This window comes from Trichomycterus rosablanca, chromosome 14 (genome assembly GCF_030014385.1).
Source record: "Trichomycterus rosablanca isolate fTriRos1 chromosome 14, fTriRos1.hap1, whole genome shotgun sequence".
Classification (NCBI taxonomy): domain Eukaryota; kingdom Metazoa; phylum Chordata; class Actinopteri; order Siluriformes; family Trichomycteridae; genus Trichomycterus; species Trichomycterus rosablanca.
Genome location: NC_086001.1, coordinates 20,945,512 through 20,962,562, shown reverse-complemented (window position 1 = coordinate 20,962,562; position 17,051 = coordinate 20,945,512). Strand labels below are relative to the sequence as shown.

The following is a 17,051-nucleotide window of genomic DNA, read 5'->3' as shown; positions in this document are numbered from 1 at the left end:
ACTTCAGGTTTTAGTCGTACTGTAATGGAGTGATGAGTGACGAGACCTACATCAAATGGTTCAATGGTCCAAATGTGAGCTGGAACTTTAATTAGGTAATTTTCAGTCAGTTCATGGTTGGTGTGTTCTCTACCATGGTGTCTGGACAGCAATTGTTCCTCCAACACCGCTTTGTCAATGGATTGATTGTCAATTTTCCAGTAAAAGCCGTCCAATGACCTACTTCAGTGGGAACATATGTAGTGGTCATGGCTTCCTTGACCATTGGGCCCAACGACCTAGCCTCATATCCTTTTCCTATGGCTAGTGTAATGTGGGGAACAGTTGGGTGGCCAGTAGTTTCCACAAACCAGATCAGTTGGTCTGGGTTGAAAGAGACAAATGCGGCCACTCCAGCTGCTCCTACATACAGGTCTGTTATTTTCAATTGTTCTACGCGACCCTCCTTTTCCTCCTCCCATGCTTGCTGATATTGTTCGTCAGGGGAGCGTAAATAATTGTAGGTACAATGTAATGGATCAATGGGAGGGGAGTAGGCCCCAATGGACAGGATCCAAGGCTTCCAAAACTGATAAGTACGCAAAAGACGTGGTGTGTCCGGCCCATCGGTCAACAGTCTGGACCAATAGACAGTAGCATTAGGTATCGGGTTGTCTGGTGTCGGGGTGTTAGACATGAACAAAATCTGGGCAGTATTGGGAGGACGATGTCCTGCTAAGCACAATTTCAGGCCTTGATCTGTACAGTAAATAGTGGCACCTATTTTAGTCAACAAATCACGGCCCAACAAATTGACAGGGCATTTTGGAGCAAATAGGAAAGAGTGAGTTAGGGTCTGATTCCCAACAGCAGTAACCAATGGCTTTGTGTAATTTTGAGTTTCAATTTTCCCTGAATATCCGATTGTGTTAAGAGTCTTGTCTGTCAGTGGTGGTTGCCAGCCCCCTGCACCCGTAAGACAGGATGCAGTGGCACCAGTGTCCACCAACAACTGAACAAGGCGACCCTCCACTTGGCAGGTGACCAATGGTTCTTTTTCAAAAGCTTTTACACCTGCTGTTGGATACCCTGGGCCCCATCAATATGAATCACCATAGACCCCACCCTGTTCTGACAGGACTGGGGCCTGGTAGGTCACTCCAGGTGCTAAACCAGGATTTGGGACATGACCTTGAGCAATAGGCTGAGTTACAGCGTATGTCGGGGCACCCTGCAGCTGATCATTGGGAAAGCCTGCAGCCTGCTGGCGTCCTAGTGCTGGCTGGGGAACAGCCATCATTCCTGGTTGTATTTGGGTGTACTGGATCGGGCAGCTTTTGGAGAAATGGCCTGGTTGACCACAGGTATAACAATAATTTTCCCTTCTAGGCTGCCTTCCATTAAATCTCCCTCGCCCACGGTTGGGTTGGGCCCTATACCCCTGGTTTTGATCACTCGGGTAAGTGGGCTGGTATGCACCTGTTAGATATGCTGTTGGATAAGCTACTGCAGGCGGAGGTCTGGGCTGTACTGGAATTATCGCCTGTAGCTGAGATTGAGGGGCATACTGGGGAGGTGGGTTTTGGGGTTGCAAAGCAACCAACTGTTTTTTATCTCGTTTATCCTGGGTAGCAAGTTTATCTTTTTCAGCGACTTCAAGTTTAAGCAGACGTCTTGAGAGGACGTCCAACTCATCCTTTTGTTGCTGTTGGGCTTCCCTATATCGACGCACATAATGGGCCAGAGTAGCTGTCCATTTTCCATCCTCCATGTCAGCCAAGTCAATGACATCCTCTAATTTGGACTGTAATTCTTTAGGTAGCCCCCTTAATACTTGTGCCCTGTATAACAATGTGGTAGTGTCAGTCCTGTCATGTCTTTCACCTGTGTTCTCTAACCACTGCTCTGCACTCCTTAGTCCTCTAATTTCAGGGATGATAAATTTGTCAAGTTTCGAGTAGTTGGATACAAGGAACGTATGGAATCCCACATGGAGTTCCTAATGCCATTAAGGGACTGGTCAGATGTCAATTTATCAGTATTGGACAAATGTTCAACTTGAGCCAGCTTATGTTTTCCTTCAATACGTACTAGAAGAGCTCTGATATCACCCAAACACAGAGCATCGCCAGCTGTGAACTTTTCAAGTTGTGTAATCCAATTTTGTCCACCCTTATGTAAAGGGGGCAATTTATTCACTAGGCCCTCCATATCCCTGTGACTCCAGGGGACATATTCAACCCCGGAGTGAGTGGTAACCAATGGGAACTGCCCAATTTTTGACTGGGCCTTAGACCGAGTGTTCGCAGCTGGAGGGTCAAATTCCAGCTCGATCAATGGTCCAGTGGCATGGTCAAAATTGGAAACAGGTCCTTTAACTACAAGGTCCATTCCTGTTATTGTTACACTTTGAGTGCGCTCATGAATACCATGATGGGAGGCCAGAGCTTCTGGTCTGTTAGGTACTTCACTACCACCACTTGACATGCTACTTTCGTCATCAGTGTCGCTGGTGCAACTTTTAAGCTGTCCTCTGTCTATATTTTGGTGTTCGGGCATGCCTGTAGGGCTATGACGCATGTCTTGGGGGAAAGGATCAGGCCTAGTGCCATGGATGGCAGATATTGGGGTGGATTTTGCATTTGGTGATTGGTAATTGCACTCAGGGTGGCCTGGTCTTCCAGACCTGTCTATCTCAGTCAAAACTATGTGTTTTAGACGGTCTATGTTTGCAGCTTGTTCTGTAACCAACAGGGTCAGTCCATCAATTTGGCGTTGTTGATCAGTCTCTCCCTTAAACGTTACATCCAATTCACCCACTTCTACGCCCAATACACCACTATTTACTTGTAAAACTGGGGCTTGTACGCTTAGCTCAGGAGCAGTTACAATAGGAGAGATGGGGGCCGGTAAGCCTGGTAGTAGTTGATCAAAACAGTGAACTGCTTCGTTATAAGCGGGAGGTCTCGCTTGTTCAGCCAATATTGGATAGATTTTACGAATTATTGGGAGTAAGGGATCAAAAACATTATTTCCAGGGCAGGTTTCTTCCTTTGTTTTTTCAGGAGTAGGCATATCCTCTGCCCTGACAGTAGGTGTGATTGATGGTACTTTCGGAGATTCAGTGTCTATGTTCTCCTCAGGGGGGCCATTCATTTTTACAGTGACGGCCTTCATGTGTAGTAGTAAATCAGTGGCACTTGCCAAACGATCATTGGCTTTGTCCAGTGCACTTTTTAATAAACCAAATCTATGTTCTCCTCCCCTTTGCCACTGAGCTAAAGCGAGGCTTTGATTTCCTTTTTCCACAGAAAGTATACGCTTTCTGTCTTCCCCAGTAGGGGCGGGATTTGAGTCTGCCGGATACAAATTTTTATCCTGCCACTCGAGGAGCAATTTTTCAGCCTTTTTGATTTTGGATTTTCTAACCTTTGCAATACTAGTAGTTTCAATTCTACTGAGGATACGTGCCTTCAGTTTTCCAGCTGTATCTACTTCTTTTTCAGTAGAATTTGCCATAATTTAAGTTTGTCAGTAGTTTCAAACAATATATTACAAATACAATTTAATACCACCCCGTCCAGAAAACAGAACCCAAGTCCCTCCTTGTTAGACCTTAATTTACCTCCCAAACGGCCAAGCTTCTACCACTAGGGCGGGCAGTTATTGAGATTTAAATGGTCCAATCAAGGAGACCCTTCTATTAGGTTCACAATACTATACCACCCTTATATTCCTAATTTTCTGGCCAGTTCTATTAACCCTTCTATATCATTAGAGACAGAGACACCAGAAAATATGCATATATTCTAAAAACATTCACAGCAAATTCCCACTTGAAAAACAATCAATGAAAGAATAATAATTACAATAATCCACATTCTAATTGCTTCAATCAATAAATGAAAAAATAAAACGCATGTATTTCTACAAGACAAACTCACAAAAATATCGATGAAAGTCTATGACAGGAGTCAATTTTCTACTGCCACTTGGGAAGAGTCAATCCTCGATTCCCTTACAGAAATAATAACAAATATTAAGGTACGAGTCAATCCTCTAATACCATTCGGGAAGAGTCAATCCTCAATTCCCTTATAATACTAAGAAATAATAAAACAGGAATCAATCCTCTATTGTCACTTGGGAAGAGTCAATCCTCAATTCCCTTACAATACTTTTACCAATTTCTATAGGACAATTTTGTACTTAAAATGATACGCAATAATTTAAAGACACTTACTGAATCAGAAGAATTCACACACTCACAACTACTTTATCCTATATAATCCTATGCAGAAATTCAATTTTAATAGGTTTTCTGCTTACCTTTTTAATTGACCGGCCTTGTAAGTGTGCAATTTCCTCCAACTCAAGGTCTGAGAACTCCTGGTTCCTTTTCCCAGATCACGTCGAGGGTCACCAAAATTGCTGATTTTTTTTGTTATTTTATCCAGGAAAGAAGGACGAATACTAATTAGTTAAGAATGACTATTTATTAAGAATTCAAACACAAATTGGTAAAAGTAATTACTGAGCTCAGGACACACAAGCACACAGACAGCTGCATGCAGAAGTGTGTCTATCTATGGCATGTGTAGCCTTTTTATTAAAAAAAAGAGGAAGTGAGTGGTGTCTTCTTCTTGACCACTCAAAGTCATATCTTGATGCCGTTGGCTTCACAGTTCATAAAGAGGAACAGGGAAACATCTGTGCTGTGGTTACTCCATCTTGGTGTTCCTCAACTGTCAACTGGATGTACTTCCTTATTTTCCAGCTCATTTCTCAGAAGATTAGGTTGCTTAAAGTTCAGGTCCTTTTTAACACACACATTTTAAATGGTAACTCAGCATTTACAGGGCCTTTTAACAAAACAGATAAAACATTTATATTCCAGTATAATTAATACAGAACTTTAATACTAAATAATAACCAACACCTTCCAGAATTTTTACAATATGTCATATCTAATTCACTTCATTTATGCCTGGCCACACCACAGGATTTACAATAATTACACATTTATTTTACCTTCAGCCACCAAAACCACCAGACTTTAAATCTACCCAGAATAAAACAGACACCACCAAACGTGTACAAAGTTCTAGACCAACCTGAGAGCTCACAACATTTCTCATGAACAGACATGACTTTAGACGGGGCTTCAGACTACCGCTTGTTGAGGATGATAAAAATAGCACATGGGATATTTGACTGATTACTGATGAACTGTTTTGCTTCAGGGTCGAGTGGCAAATAAAGACTTAACACTCAACATCTATAAAACATCATACACTAATAAAGCAGTATTTCATCCAGAAATTATTTTAAATCACTTTTATTTCATCAAGTTTTTACTGCGAGCATAACGCAAATTTCTATCTTTAATGAGAATGTATTGTAGCATCAAGCTAACAGTTTTGTCTGTTTGTGTTTTTTAACACTCTTAAACAGACAAAGTTTCTAACAAACATTTAAGTAACATTTCCTGTTAGAGTCTCTCTGTAATCTGGTTAACCTTCTAAGTACAATTCACAAACAACAATCTAATGTTTGTGTTCAGTGATTAGCCAATTTAGTGATTTTAAAACTTAAATTAAGCTCCAGGGAACCAAAAATATGTTTGTGATATTCTTCTTTCAGCCATAAATGTTAATAATTGTTTATAATTACTGTTTGCTAGCTATTTACATCGATTAACCATAACATTAACACCACCTCCTTGTATCTACACTCATTGTCTATTTTATCAGCTCCACTTACCATACTGGAGTACTTTTCTAGTTCTACAATTACTGACTGTAGTCCATCAGTTTCTCTGCATACTTTGTTAGCCATCTTCCATCCTGTTCTTCAATGGTCAGGACCCCCACAGGACCAACACAGAGCAGGTATTAATTCACTGAATGATTGTCTCAGCACTGCAGTGACTGACATGGTGGTGGTGTTTTAGTATGAGTTGAACTAGTACAAGTGGATCAGACACAGCAGTGCTGCTGGAGTTTTTAAAACATTGTGTCCACTCATTGTCCACTCTACAGACACTCCTACCTTGTAGATGTAAAGTCTGAGACGTTCGCTCATTTCTTGCTGCAGTTTGTGTTGGTCATGCACTAGTCCTTCATTAGTGGTCACAGGATGCTGCCCAAAGAACATTGTTGGCTGGTGGACTCAGCAGTGGAACTGAGATGCTTAAAAACTCAATTAGCACTGCTGTCTTATCCACTCATATTTGACTGGGCCTTAGACCGAGTGTTCGCAGCTGGAGGGTCAAATTCCAGCTCGATCAATGGTCCAGTGGCATGGTCAAAATTGGAAACAGGTCCTTTAACTACAAGGTCCATTCCTGTTATTGTTACACTTTGAGTGCGCTCATGAATACCATGATGGGAGGCCAGAGCTTCTGGTCTGTTAGGTACTTCACTACCACCACTTGACATGCTACTTTCGTCATCAGTGTCGCTGGTGCAACTTTTAAGCTGTCCTCTGTCTATATTTTGGTGTTCGGGCATGCCTGTAGGGCTATGACGCATGTCTTGGGGGAAAGGATCAGGCCTAGTGCCATGGATGGCAGATATTGGGGTGGATTTTGCATTTGGTGATTGGTAATTGCACTCAGGGTGGCCTGGTCTTCCAGACCTGTCTATCTCAGTCAAAACTATGTGTTTTAGACGGTCTATGTTTGCAGCTTGTTCTGTAACCAACAGGGTCAGTCCATCAATTTGGCGTTGTTGATCAGTCTCTCCCTTAAACGTTACATCCAATTCACCCACTTCTACGCCCAATACACCACTATTTACTTGTAAAACTGGGGCTTGTACGCTTAGCTCAGGAGCAGTTACAATAGGAGAGATGGGGGCCGGTAAGCCTGGTAGTAGTTGATCAAAACAGTGAACTGCTTCGTTATAAGCGGGAGGTCTCGCTTGTTCAGCCAATATTGGATAGATTTTACGAATTATTGGGAGTAAGGGATCAAAAACATTATTTCCAGGGCAGGTTTCTTCCTTTGTTTTTTCAGGAGTAGGCATATCCTCTGCCCTGACAGTAGGTGTGATTGATGGTACTTTCGGAGATTCAGTGTCTATGTTCTCCTCAGGGGGGCCATTCATTTTTACAGTGACGGCCTTCATGTGTAGTAGTAAATCAGTGGCACTTGCCAAACGATCATTGGCTTTGTCCAGTGCACTTTTTAATAAACCAAATCTATGTTCTCCTCCCCTTTGCCACTGAGCTAAAGCGAGGCTTTGATTTCCTTTTTCCACAGAAAGTATACGCTTTCTGTCTTCCCCAGTAGGGGCGGGATTTGAGTCTGCCGGATACAAATTTTTATCCTGCCACTCGAGGAGCAATTTTTCAGCCTTTTTGATTTTGGATTTTCTAACCTTTGCAATACTAGTAGTTTCAATTCTACTGAGGATACGTGCCTTCAGTTTTCCAGCTGTATCTACTTCTTTTTCAGTAGAATTTGCCATAATTTAAGTTTGTCAGTAGTTTCAAACAATATATTACAAATACAATTTAATACCACCCCGTCCAGAAAACAGAACCCAAGTCCCTCCTTGTTAGACCTTAATTTACCTCCCAAACGGCCAAGCTTCTACCACTAGGGCGGGCAGTTATTGAGATTTAAATGGTCCAATCAAGGAGACCCTTCTATTAGGTTCACAATACTATACCACCCTTATATTCCTAATTTTCTGGCCAGTTCTATTAACCCTTCTATATCATTAGAGACAGAGACACCAGAAAATATGCATATATTCTAAAAACATTCACAGCAAATTCCCACTTGAAAAACAATCAATGAAAGAATAATAATTACAATAATCCACATTCTAATTGCTTCAATCAATAAATGAAAAAATAAAACGCATGTATTTCTACAAGACAAACTCACAAAAATATCGATGAAAGTCTATGACAGGAGTCAATTTTCTACTGCCACTTGGGAAGAGTCAATCCTCGATTCCCTTACAGAAATAATAACAAATATTAAGGTACGAGTCAATCCTCTAATACCATTCGGGAAGAGTCAATCCTCAATTCCCTTATAATACTAAGAAATAATAAAACAGGAATCAATCCTCTATTGTCACTTGGGAAGAGTCAATCCTCAATTCCCTTACAATACTTTTACCAATTTCTATAGGACAATTTTGTACTTAAAATGATACGCAATAATTTAAAGACACTTACTGAATCAGAAGAATTCACACACTCACAACTACTTTATCCTATATAATCCTATGCAGAAATTCAATTTTAATAGGTTTTCTGCTTACCTTTTTAATTGACCGGCCTTGTAAGTGTGCAATTTCCTCCAACTCAAGGTCTGAGAACTCCTGGTTCCTTTTCCCAGATCACGTCGAGGGTCACCAAAATTGCTGATTTTTTTTGTTATTTTATCCAGGAAAGAAGGACGAATACTAATTAGTTAAGAATGACTATTTATTAAGAATTCAAACACAAATTGGTAAAAGTAATTACTGAGCTCAGGACACACAAGCACACAGACAGCTGCATGCAGAAGTGTGTCTATCTATGGCATGTGTAGCCTTTTTATTAAAAAAAAGAGGAAGTGAGTGGTGTCTTCTTCTTGACCACTCAAAGTCATATCTTGATGCCGTTGGCTTCACAGTTCATAAAGAGGAACAGGGAAACATCTGTGCTGTGGTTACTCCATCTTGGTGTTCCTCAACTGTCAACTGCTGTCTGGAACACAACACTTGCATGCAAAACCATTTCAAAACCCTCTTCACCTATACATTCAGTTTCTCTAAGCTCAGAGGACCGAGTCTAACACACAGCAGAGATGCAAGGCTAGTGATTTCCTGTTCAACTGTCTCTCACACTCTCTGCATAGTCAGAGCAGGAAACACCTGGATGTACTTCCTTATTTTCCAGCTCATTTCTCAGAAGATTAGGTTGCTTAAAGTTCAGGTCCTTTTTAACACACACATTTTAAATGGTAACTCAGCATTTACAGGGCCTTTTAACAAAACAGATAAAACATTTATATTCCAGTATAATTAATACAGAACTTTAATACTAAATAATAACCAACACCTTCCAGAATTTTTACAATATGTCATATCTAATTCACTTCATTTATGCCTGGCCACACCACAGGATTTACAATAATTACACATTTATTTTACCTTCAGCCACCAAAACCACCAGACTTTAAATCTACCCAGAATAAAACAGACACCACCAAACGTGTACAAAGTTCTAGACCAACCTGAGAGCTCACAACATTTCTCATGAACAGACATGACTTTAGACGGGGCTTCAGACTACCGCTTGTTGAGGATGATAAAAATAGCACATGGGATATTTGACTGATTACTGATGAACTGTTTTGCTTCAGGGTCGAGTGGCAAATAAAGACTTAACACTCAACATCTATAAAACATCATACACTAATAAAGCAGTATTTCATCCAGAAATTATTTTAAATCACTTTTATTTCATCAAGTTTTTACTGCGAGCATAACGCAAATTTCTATCTTTAATGAGAATGTATTGTAGCATCAAGCTAACAGTTTTGTCTGTTTGTGTTTTTTAACACTCTTAAACAGACAAAGTTTCTAACAAACATTTAAGTAACATTTCCTGTTAGAGTCTCTCTGTAATCTGGTTAACCTTCTAAGTACAATTCACAAACAACAATCTAATGTTTGTGTTCAGTGATTAGCCAATTTAGTGATTTTAAAACTTAAATTAAGCTCCAGGGAACCAAAAATATGTTTGTGATATTCTTCTTTCAGCCATAAATGTTAATAATTGTTTATAATTACTGTTTGCTAGCTATTTACATCGATTAACCATAACATTAACACCACCTCCTTGTATCTACACTCATTGTCTATTTTATCAGCTCCACTTACCATACTGGAGTACTTTTCTAGTTCTACAATTACTGACTGTAGTCCATCAGTTTCTCTGCATACTTTGTTAGCCATCTTCCATCCTGTTCTTCAATGGTCAGGACCCCCACAGGACCAACACAGAGCAGGTATTAATTCACTGAATGATTGTCTCAGCACTGCAGTGACTGACATGGTGGTGGTGTTTTAGTATGAGTTGAACTAGTACAAGTGGATCAGACACAGCAGTGCTGCTGGAGTTTTTAAAACATTGTGTCCACTCATTGTCCACTCTACAGACACTCCTACCTTGTAGATGTAAAGTCTGAGACGTTCGCTCATTTCTTGCTGCAGTTTGTGTTGGTCATGCACTAGTCCTTCATTAGTGGTCACAGGATGCTGCCCAAAGAACATTGTTGGCTGGTGGACTCAGCAGTGGAACTGAGATGCTTAAAAACTCAATTAGCACTGCTGTCTTATCCACTCATATCAGTGCAACACACACCAACACACTACCATCACATCAGTGTCACTGCAGTGCTGAGAATAATCCACCACCCAAAGAAAACCTGCTCGGTGTTGATACTCTGGGGGTCCTGAAGAACAGGATGGAAGAGGGATAAAGCATGCAGAGAAACTGATGGACTACAGACTGTAATGGTAGAACTACAAAGTACTCCAGTATGATAAGTGGAGCTGATAAAATAGACGATGAGTGTAGATTAAGGTGGTGTTAATGTTACGACTGATGTGTGTATGATGCCCATTACAATGCATGCTGGTTACAATGCATTCTGAGCCACAATATTACAGTATTTACATATAATTGTAAGAGTTATTACAAAAAAACCTAACTACAATATTAAATTACATTGATGTGTTTTCATGAATGAAGTTCATTATAAGTAATAAAGTGATGCTTTAAAATATTTTAGACAGCTGGTGCCTCTAGGGGTACAAACTGCTGAATACATTTTGAGTAATGACTTATATTGAATTTACCTTCATCCAGAGTCACTGGTGGCTTCATGACATTTTTCATGACTCCAAAGAACTGAACTTTTGAACAGAATGCTTTCCATCAGTTCTGTGGTGTACTTGTGATTGCCAGATTAAAGAATCATCCATCCAACTCATCCATCACCTGTAAACAAGCACAAACAGCCATGACAACATATTTTAGAGAACCAGAACTGAAGCATCTCAATTTTTATTTAATCTCTATTTCTGATCTAAAACTGAGATCACTATTGTCACAATTTATTTGGGCCATAAGGAGAAAAAAATATGATTTAAGAGATATTTAAAACAAAGAGTTTACAAAAAGTATAAATATACATTTATGTACACTGCCTTCTAAACGAAACAAAGTATAATTTACACAACATTACAAATAAACAAAATACTAAGAGATGAGTTACAAGAATGACTAAAATAATTCAAACAGCAGATATTAACTGTGTATTCAAATGTATTCTTTACAATAAGTCAATGGTTTTTCAAAATACTGTTTCGTATACATCAAATGACAATTTCACAAACATAAGCTGATTAAAAATGCTCTTTATAGCAGCAAAGTAAACAATCAGAAAAACAAAACAAAACTACTTATTATTACTTGTGTTCATCACTACAGGCTCCACAATAACACAACATGAGCCATGACATGATTCTACTGCAGTATTATTATTACTGCAATAATCATTCATTTATCCTGATTTATTACTTCTGGTTACAAGTTATTCCTCCAAAACGCATCTAATAAATCACCACACTTTTACCCTCTTCCTTACCTTTAAACTTTTAGCAGATTGTTCTCCACAATGTTCTTCTCCTGTCCCTAACACCACGTTTACCAGGCTGAAGTGACCCTCTGTGGAGCCGCTTGTACATGAACAGTTTCAAAACAGTTCAGAAGCTCAAACTCACTTCACTGACATTTAAAAACTCTCATTTTAAGTTTCATCTTTTTCAAGTCTAAATGAAACTTCGTTGTTTTTCCCTCTTACAGAAAGCAGCACTCATGTTTACTCTGTGAGGCTTCGTCCCAAATCACTCCCCCTTCCGTATTTAGTGCACTTGGTAGGACATGACATATTAGCGCCCCCCCCCCCTACAGACAGTGTAGTGCACTATATAGGGAACACGGAGTGATTTGAGACACTACACACGGACCTACTGTAAGGAGCAGATCTGTTACCCAGTTACCTAATAAATTGCATTATCCAAGAATCCAGTGTTACCACTCGCAATTTTAATTTAAAAGTATCTTCTATGGTCCAACTACACTTGGTTATCAAACCTGAAAACAATTAAGAAAAAAAATGCTGACTTTAAAGTTAAGCTAGCTAGCTAAGTTAATTAGGTCAATGCTAACGCAAATAAACCTAGATAAGACTCTGAACAAGCACAATACTGGCTCACATAAATCAACATCCAAACAGAAAATATAAGTTATTAGCTCACCTGTAAGTGCTGCGGTGGAAATATCATCCAGGGTTTCTCCATTTCAGTTGTTTATGGTTAGCACTTAGCAGCAGAAAAAGACTGAAATGTCGATTGGAAGAAAGTTCCGGTGGGAACTGAGGAGGAATCATCTCATGTTGTACAAGGGAGCAATTCATTTCATTAGGCAGCACGGTTTTGGTTAGCTGTTTGAATTGATCAAATGTGTTGCATTTATTACAGCTCTAAAACAGTAATATAATTAAACAAAAACAGCTCAACAATACCAGTGACTGTTTAAGCTGTTACCATGTGACGTGGCTAGTGGTGTGCGATATTGCAAAATTTGGTTTCGATCCGATTCCAATACCAAGTAAATACAGCGCCAGTATCGCTAATATCAATCCGATACTTATTAATAATTAAGGTAGATGCATCATCAAATTGCTTAATCTGAATTCTCATGAGTTGTATTATTGTAATAAATTTTTTTGTAAAGAGCTGTTCTCAGTAGGGTTGTAAATAAATTCAGTTGTTTAAAGCTCAGATTTCTTGTTTCTTGTAAGATGTGAGAGGAGCGAGTCTGTACACACATGGTCTCTACTTTCTGATGAAACGGGAGAAACGTGCTGAATGTTGCAGAGAAAAAGTTAAACTAAAGTATCGATCCCATCACACTAGTATCGACCCAATACCAATACCAACGTTGGTATCGATAATATTGATATTTAGATCAATCCACCCACCACTAGCGGTGGCTTGTTATCTACTTGTTAATAGTATATTTGAATTATTTAAAATGATTTGGCGTTGTGTAATCTGTATTTGTAGCTTTAACACTTAAGTCAAATAAACACTGGGTAGAGAGAACAAGGGAGGTTTGAAAGAAAGAGAAGATAAACTGTTGCCTGTTTTGTTTTGTTTTTTTGACCCAGTTTTTTCATCTGTATGAACCCACAATCAGAATGGCTGTAAAGTTTAAAGTGCATGTGTATAAATAATGTACAAAAGAATATACAGTGGTGTTCAAAAAAATAGCAGTCCAACACCATTAACCTGATAAATCACTGTTTTTAGTAGAAGTGATATTTCTACATAGCAAAAAATTGACTTGAAAGTGTAGTAGAGTATTGAAAACAAAACAAACCCAACAATTAGAACATGCATGCTGCTCATTCTGAGTAATTGAAGCATTGATTGAAAGTGGGTTGTTCAAAATAATAGCAGTGAGGAGTTCAATTGGTGAAGTCATTCATTCTGCAGAGGAACGGGTGTCAATTTTGGCACTTATTTAAGGTAGGAGGGGGGCAAATGTCGCACAGGTTGGTCATAGCGCATTTCCTTCTGAAATACTGGGTGAAATGGGTTGTTCCAGACATTGTTCTGATGAACAGCGTACTTTTATTAAAAAGTTGATTGTGGAGGAAAAAACATACAGAGAAGTGCAGCAAATTCTAGGCTGCTCAGCTAAAATGATCTCAAATGCCTTGAAGTGACAACCAAAACCTGAAAGACGCAGAAGGAAGCGTGGAACTACTGTTCGAATGGATCGAAGATTAGCCAAAATAGCAAATACTCAATGATCACCTCCAGAAAGATCAAGGAACATCTGAAGTTCCCAGTGAGTACAGAAGATGATTAAGTGAAGCCAATTTACCAGCAAGAACTCCTTGCAAAGTTCCGTTGTTAAGATAAAGACGTCCTGAATGGGTTCAAATCTGCCAAGGAACACATTGACTGGTCCAAAGAGAAATGGCTCAACATTTTGTGGACTGATGAAAGCAAAATTGTTCTTTTTGGGTCTAGTGGCCGTAGACAGTATGTCAGACGACCCCCAATCACTGAATTCAAGCCACAGTACACTGTGAAGGTAGTAAAGCACGGTGGTACAAAATGATGATATGGGGATGTTTATCATACCATGGTGTTACGCCTATTTATCACATACGAGGGATCATGGATCAGTTTAAATATATCAGAATACTTGAGGAGATCATGTTGGCCTATGTTGAAGAAGAAATATCCTTAAAATGGGTGTTTCAACATGACAATGACCCAAACCATCCTGGTTACAGACAAACAAGATTGAGGTAATAGAGTTGCCAGCCCAATCCCCTGACTTCAATCCCATAGAGAACTTGTGGGCTGACGTCTGAAACACGTTTTTTTTTAGGCAAAACCCAAAAATTGCAGAAGAACTGTGGAATGTAGTCTAATCATCCTGGACTGGAATACCTGTTCAGAGGAGCCAGAAGTTGGTCGACTCCATGCAACACAGATCTCAGAAACAATTGTTATGCCACTAAATATTAGTTATTATTAGTTAAATATTAAAGTAAAGTGAAACCTCAAACATTTTTTTCAGTTTATAGATACATTTTTTGAGTTTTTAAAGAAAAATGCTGGCACTGCTATTTTTTTAAACAGCCTAATATTAATTTTTCTTAACTTTCTGTAAAGGATGAACACAAACTGGCTACATTTTGTTAATGTTTTGATTTAGAATAGAAAGTGGAGTATTTTCAGTGCATTTGCATTTATGGAAATAAAAGTTATCATAATGATTTTGTGCTTTATTCACTTTTTTAAAACCACTGCTATTTTTTTGAACACTACTGTACAGAAATGATATGTCTTTGTTTTTTTGCACTATTGTACTTAATTTACTTGCACTTTTTGTAAAATGTGTTATAAAACAAAAAAAATTCTTCACATTTTTTGAAATTTGTGTTTTGTGTAATGAGCATTTGGTTAAAAGAAACCCAACAGCAAATCGAAAATACCAATAGAATTCTTGTCAGTCACATAAAAATGTGTCATCAAATTAAGGGAAACATGAGTGGGGATGTTTAGCTTTATAATCTTAAAATAGAAATATTCAGAACACATTGTATTCTTAAATTAAGTAAAATTGTCTTGAATTTCTTTTTACGTAGTGGAGAGGGTCAATGCTTTTCAGTTCTCTAGAAAAAGTTTCTTGTTTCATTGTAAGAAGTCTGTATAATTAGCTAATTTTTCTAATTAAGACAATTGTAGACAAAGTTTCTTAAATCTAGATTATTAATCTTGCACATGCAAATCTAGTCAAGTCAGTTAATCTTAAAATAAAAAAACAAGATCTATTGTTTATTTTTAAGATTTTCTGCCTTGTCAAGATTTCATTTTTTGCAGTGCAATATTTACACAGTGCTGGGTTGCCAAATAACACCTTTTCACCTGTATTCAGCCTTTTCTTATCTGTTTACCAAAAACAGTCGCCATTGCAGGTCTACAACACGTTACAAAAACACTTGGGACAGAAGAGCCAAAAATACTCTCTAATTTTTATATATTATAAAAACAAAATAATAATAATAATGACGACAAATATGTGTCCAAGCCACAAGCTGTAATTTATTTCAAGCACCATTAGATGGCGACGATGTCTGTACAACATTTTAAACTTCACTTTAAAAGTCAGTTGAATGTGTTTTACTGTAGTAAGAATGAAAGTATGAGCTGATCTTTGTCTCATTGTGTTGCTTTGATGAAGAAAAAGCCGCTGGGTCAGTGTGTAACAGGAGGTTTGGAGTGAAGGTGAGTGTGTGTGGATAAAAGCTTCCAGCACCTGGTATTCCCAAGCGGTCTCCCATCCAAGTACTAACCAGGCCTGACCCTGCTTAGCTTCCGAGATCGGGTGTTCTCAGGGTGGTGTGGCCATAAGCGAGAGAAGCTATATTTAAGCTGCTTCTTATAGACATCCGTCGTTCAGCCTTTCACTCCGCTGTGTGTCATCTTTTACTTTCTCTGTTCTACACACAGCTTTTCAAATAAAAGATCCTGGAACAGTGACAAAACACACAGAGAACCACGCACACCACTCAGCTGCTGCTGCTGATCCACCTTTTCTTAACCATGTACCAGAAAAGTCGCTCACTGCTGCCTACAAAACCACACAAACACTTCATACAGAAGAACCTTTAACTCTCTCTTACTTATTATTATTTTATGAATAGATAAATAAGTAATTAACAGTTTAAAAAGTGTTTCGGTTTATTCATTATCTTAACACATATTAGAAACTAATCAAGCTCCTCAAATTTCAGACATTGTTTATAAAACTACTTCAACTGACCAAAGTACACAGATCTTGTCAGAGACAACGTTTCAGGTTAATAGGACCTGGTAGTTAGAAAAGGCTCACTTAGTTTAGTGTTAGTTTAAGTCCAAAAGTGGGTAAGGACCATACAGGAATCTAACCCACAACCTTGGCGTTATTAGCATCATGCTCTAACCAACTGAGCTAACCAGCCGATGTCCATGAGCAGGGCATATACCCACATACCAGATTCTACACTGACAGCACTTCAGTTATGGGCCTGCCATACAGAAACGATGGAGAGCTTTACTGTTGTTGAGCAGAACAGATCTTCGTGTGAGATGACTGAGGTTCATGTATTTTTCTTTTAAGAATAAATAAAAGCTGATGCTTTTAACCTCATACTTTCCTAATACTTTTATTCTACACGGTCTAAATTTCTTTTAGTCTTCTGCCATGTGCAGTTCAAGAATTCACTAAATTACACAGCAGTTCTCTTTTTATTTATTTACTTATTTTTTCCATTAACAAAATTGTAAGCATTTATAAAGGTCATGCCACGTTCATTAGGTGAAATGAAGCCAGAATTAAAGATGGCAGAAGAACAGGGTGATATTCTTACTTTCAGAGATCAAATTACTCAGGTTAGTAAGAGTTAACTTACCCGGTTTAATCATTTA

At 38.6% G+C, this 17,051-nt stretch overlaps 1 protein-coding gene and 1 pseudogene across 1 annotated transcript in view; one reads left to right on the top strand and one right to left on the bottom strand.

Moving 5' to 3' along the window:
- Positions 1-17,051, top strand: part of LOC134326190 (zinc finger protein 271-like) — a gene marked incomplete at its 5' end in the record, with an annotated part of 73,688 nt that overhangs the window by 11,239 nt on the left and 45,398 nt on the right. The window contains one exon of the mRNA XM_063008382.1: positions 12,916-12,919. Coding sequence (XP_062864452.1) covers positions 12,916-12,919 — 4 coding nt within the window. The remainder of the gene's footprint in view (positions 1-12,915; positions 12,920-17,051) is intronic.
- Positions 15,889-15,997, bottom strand: LOC134327175 (5S ribosomal RNA; annotated as a pseudogene).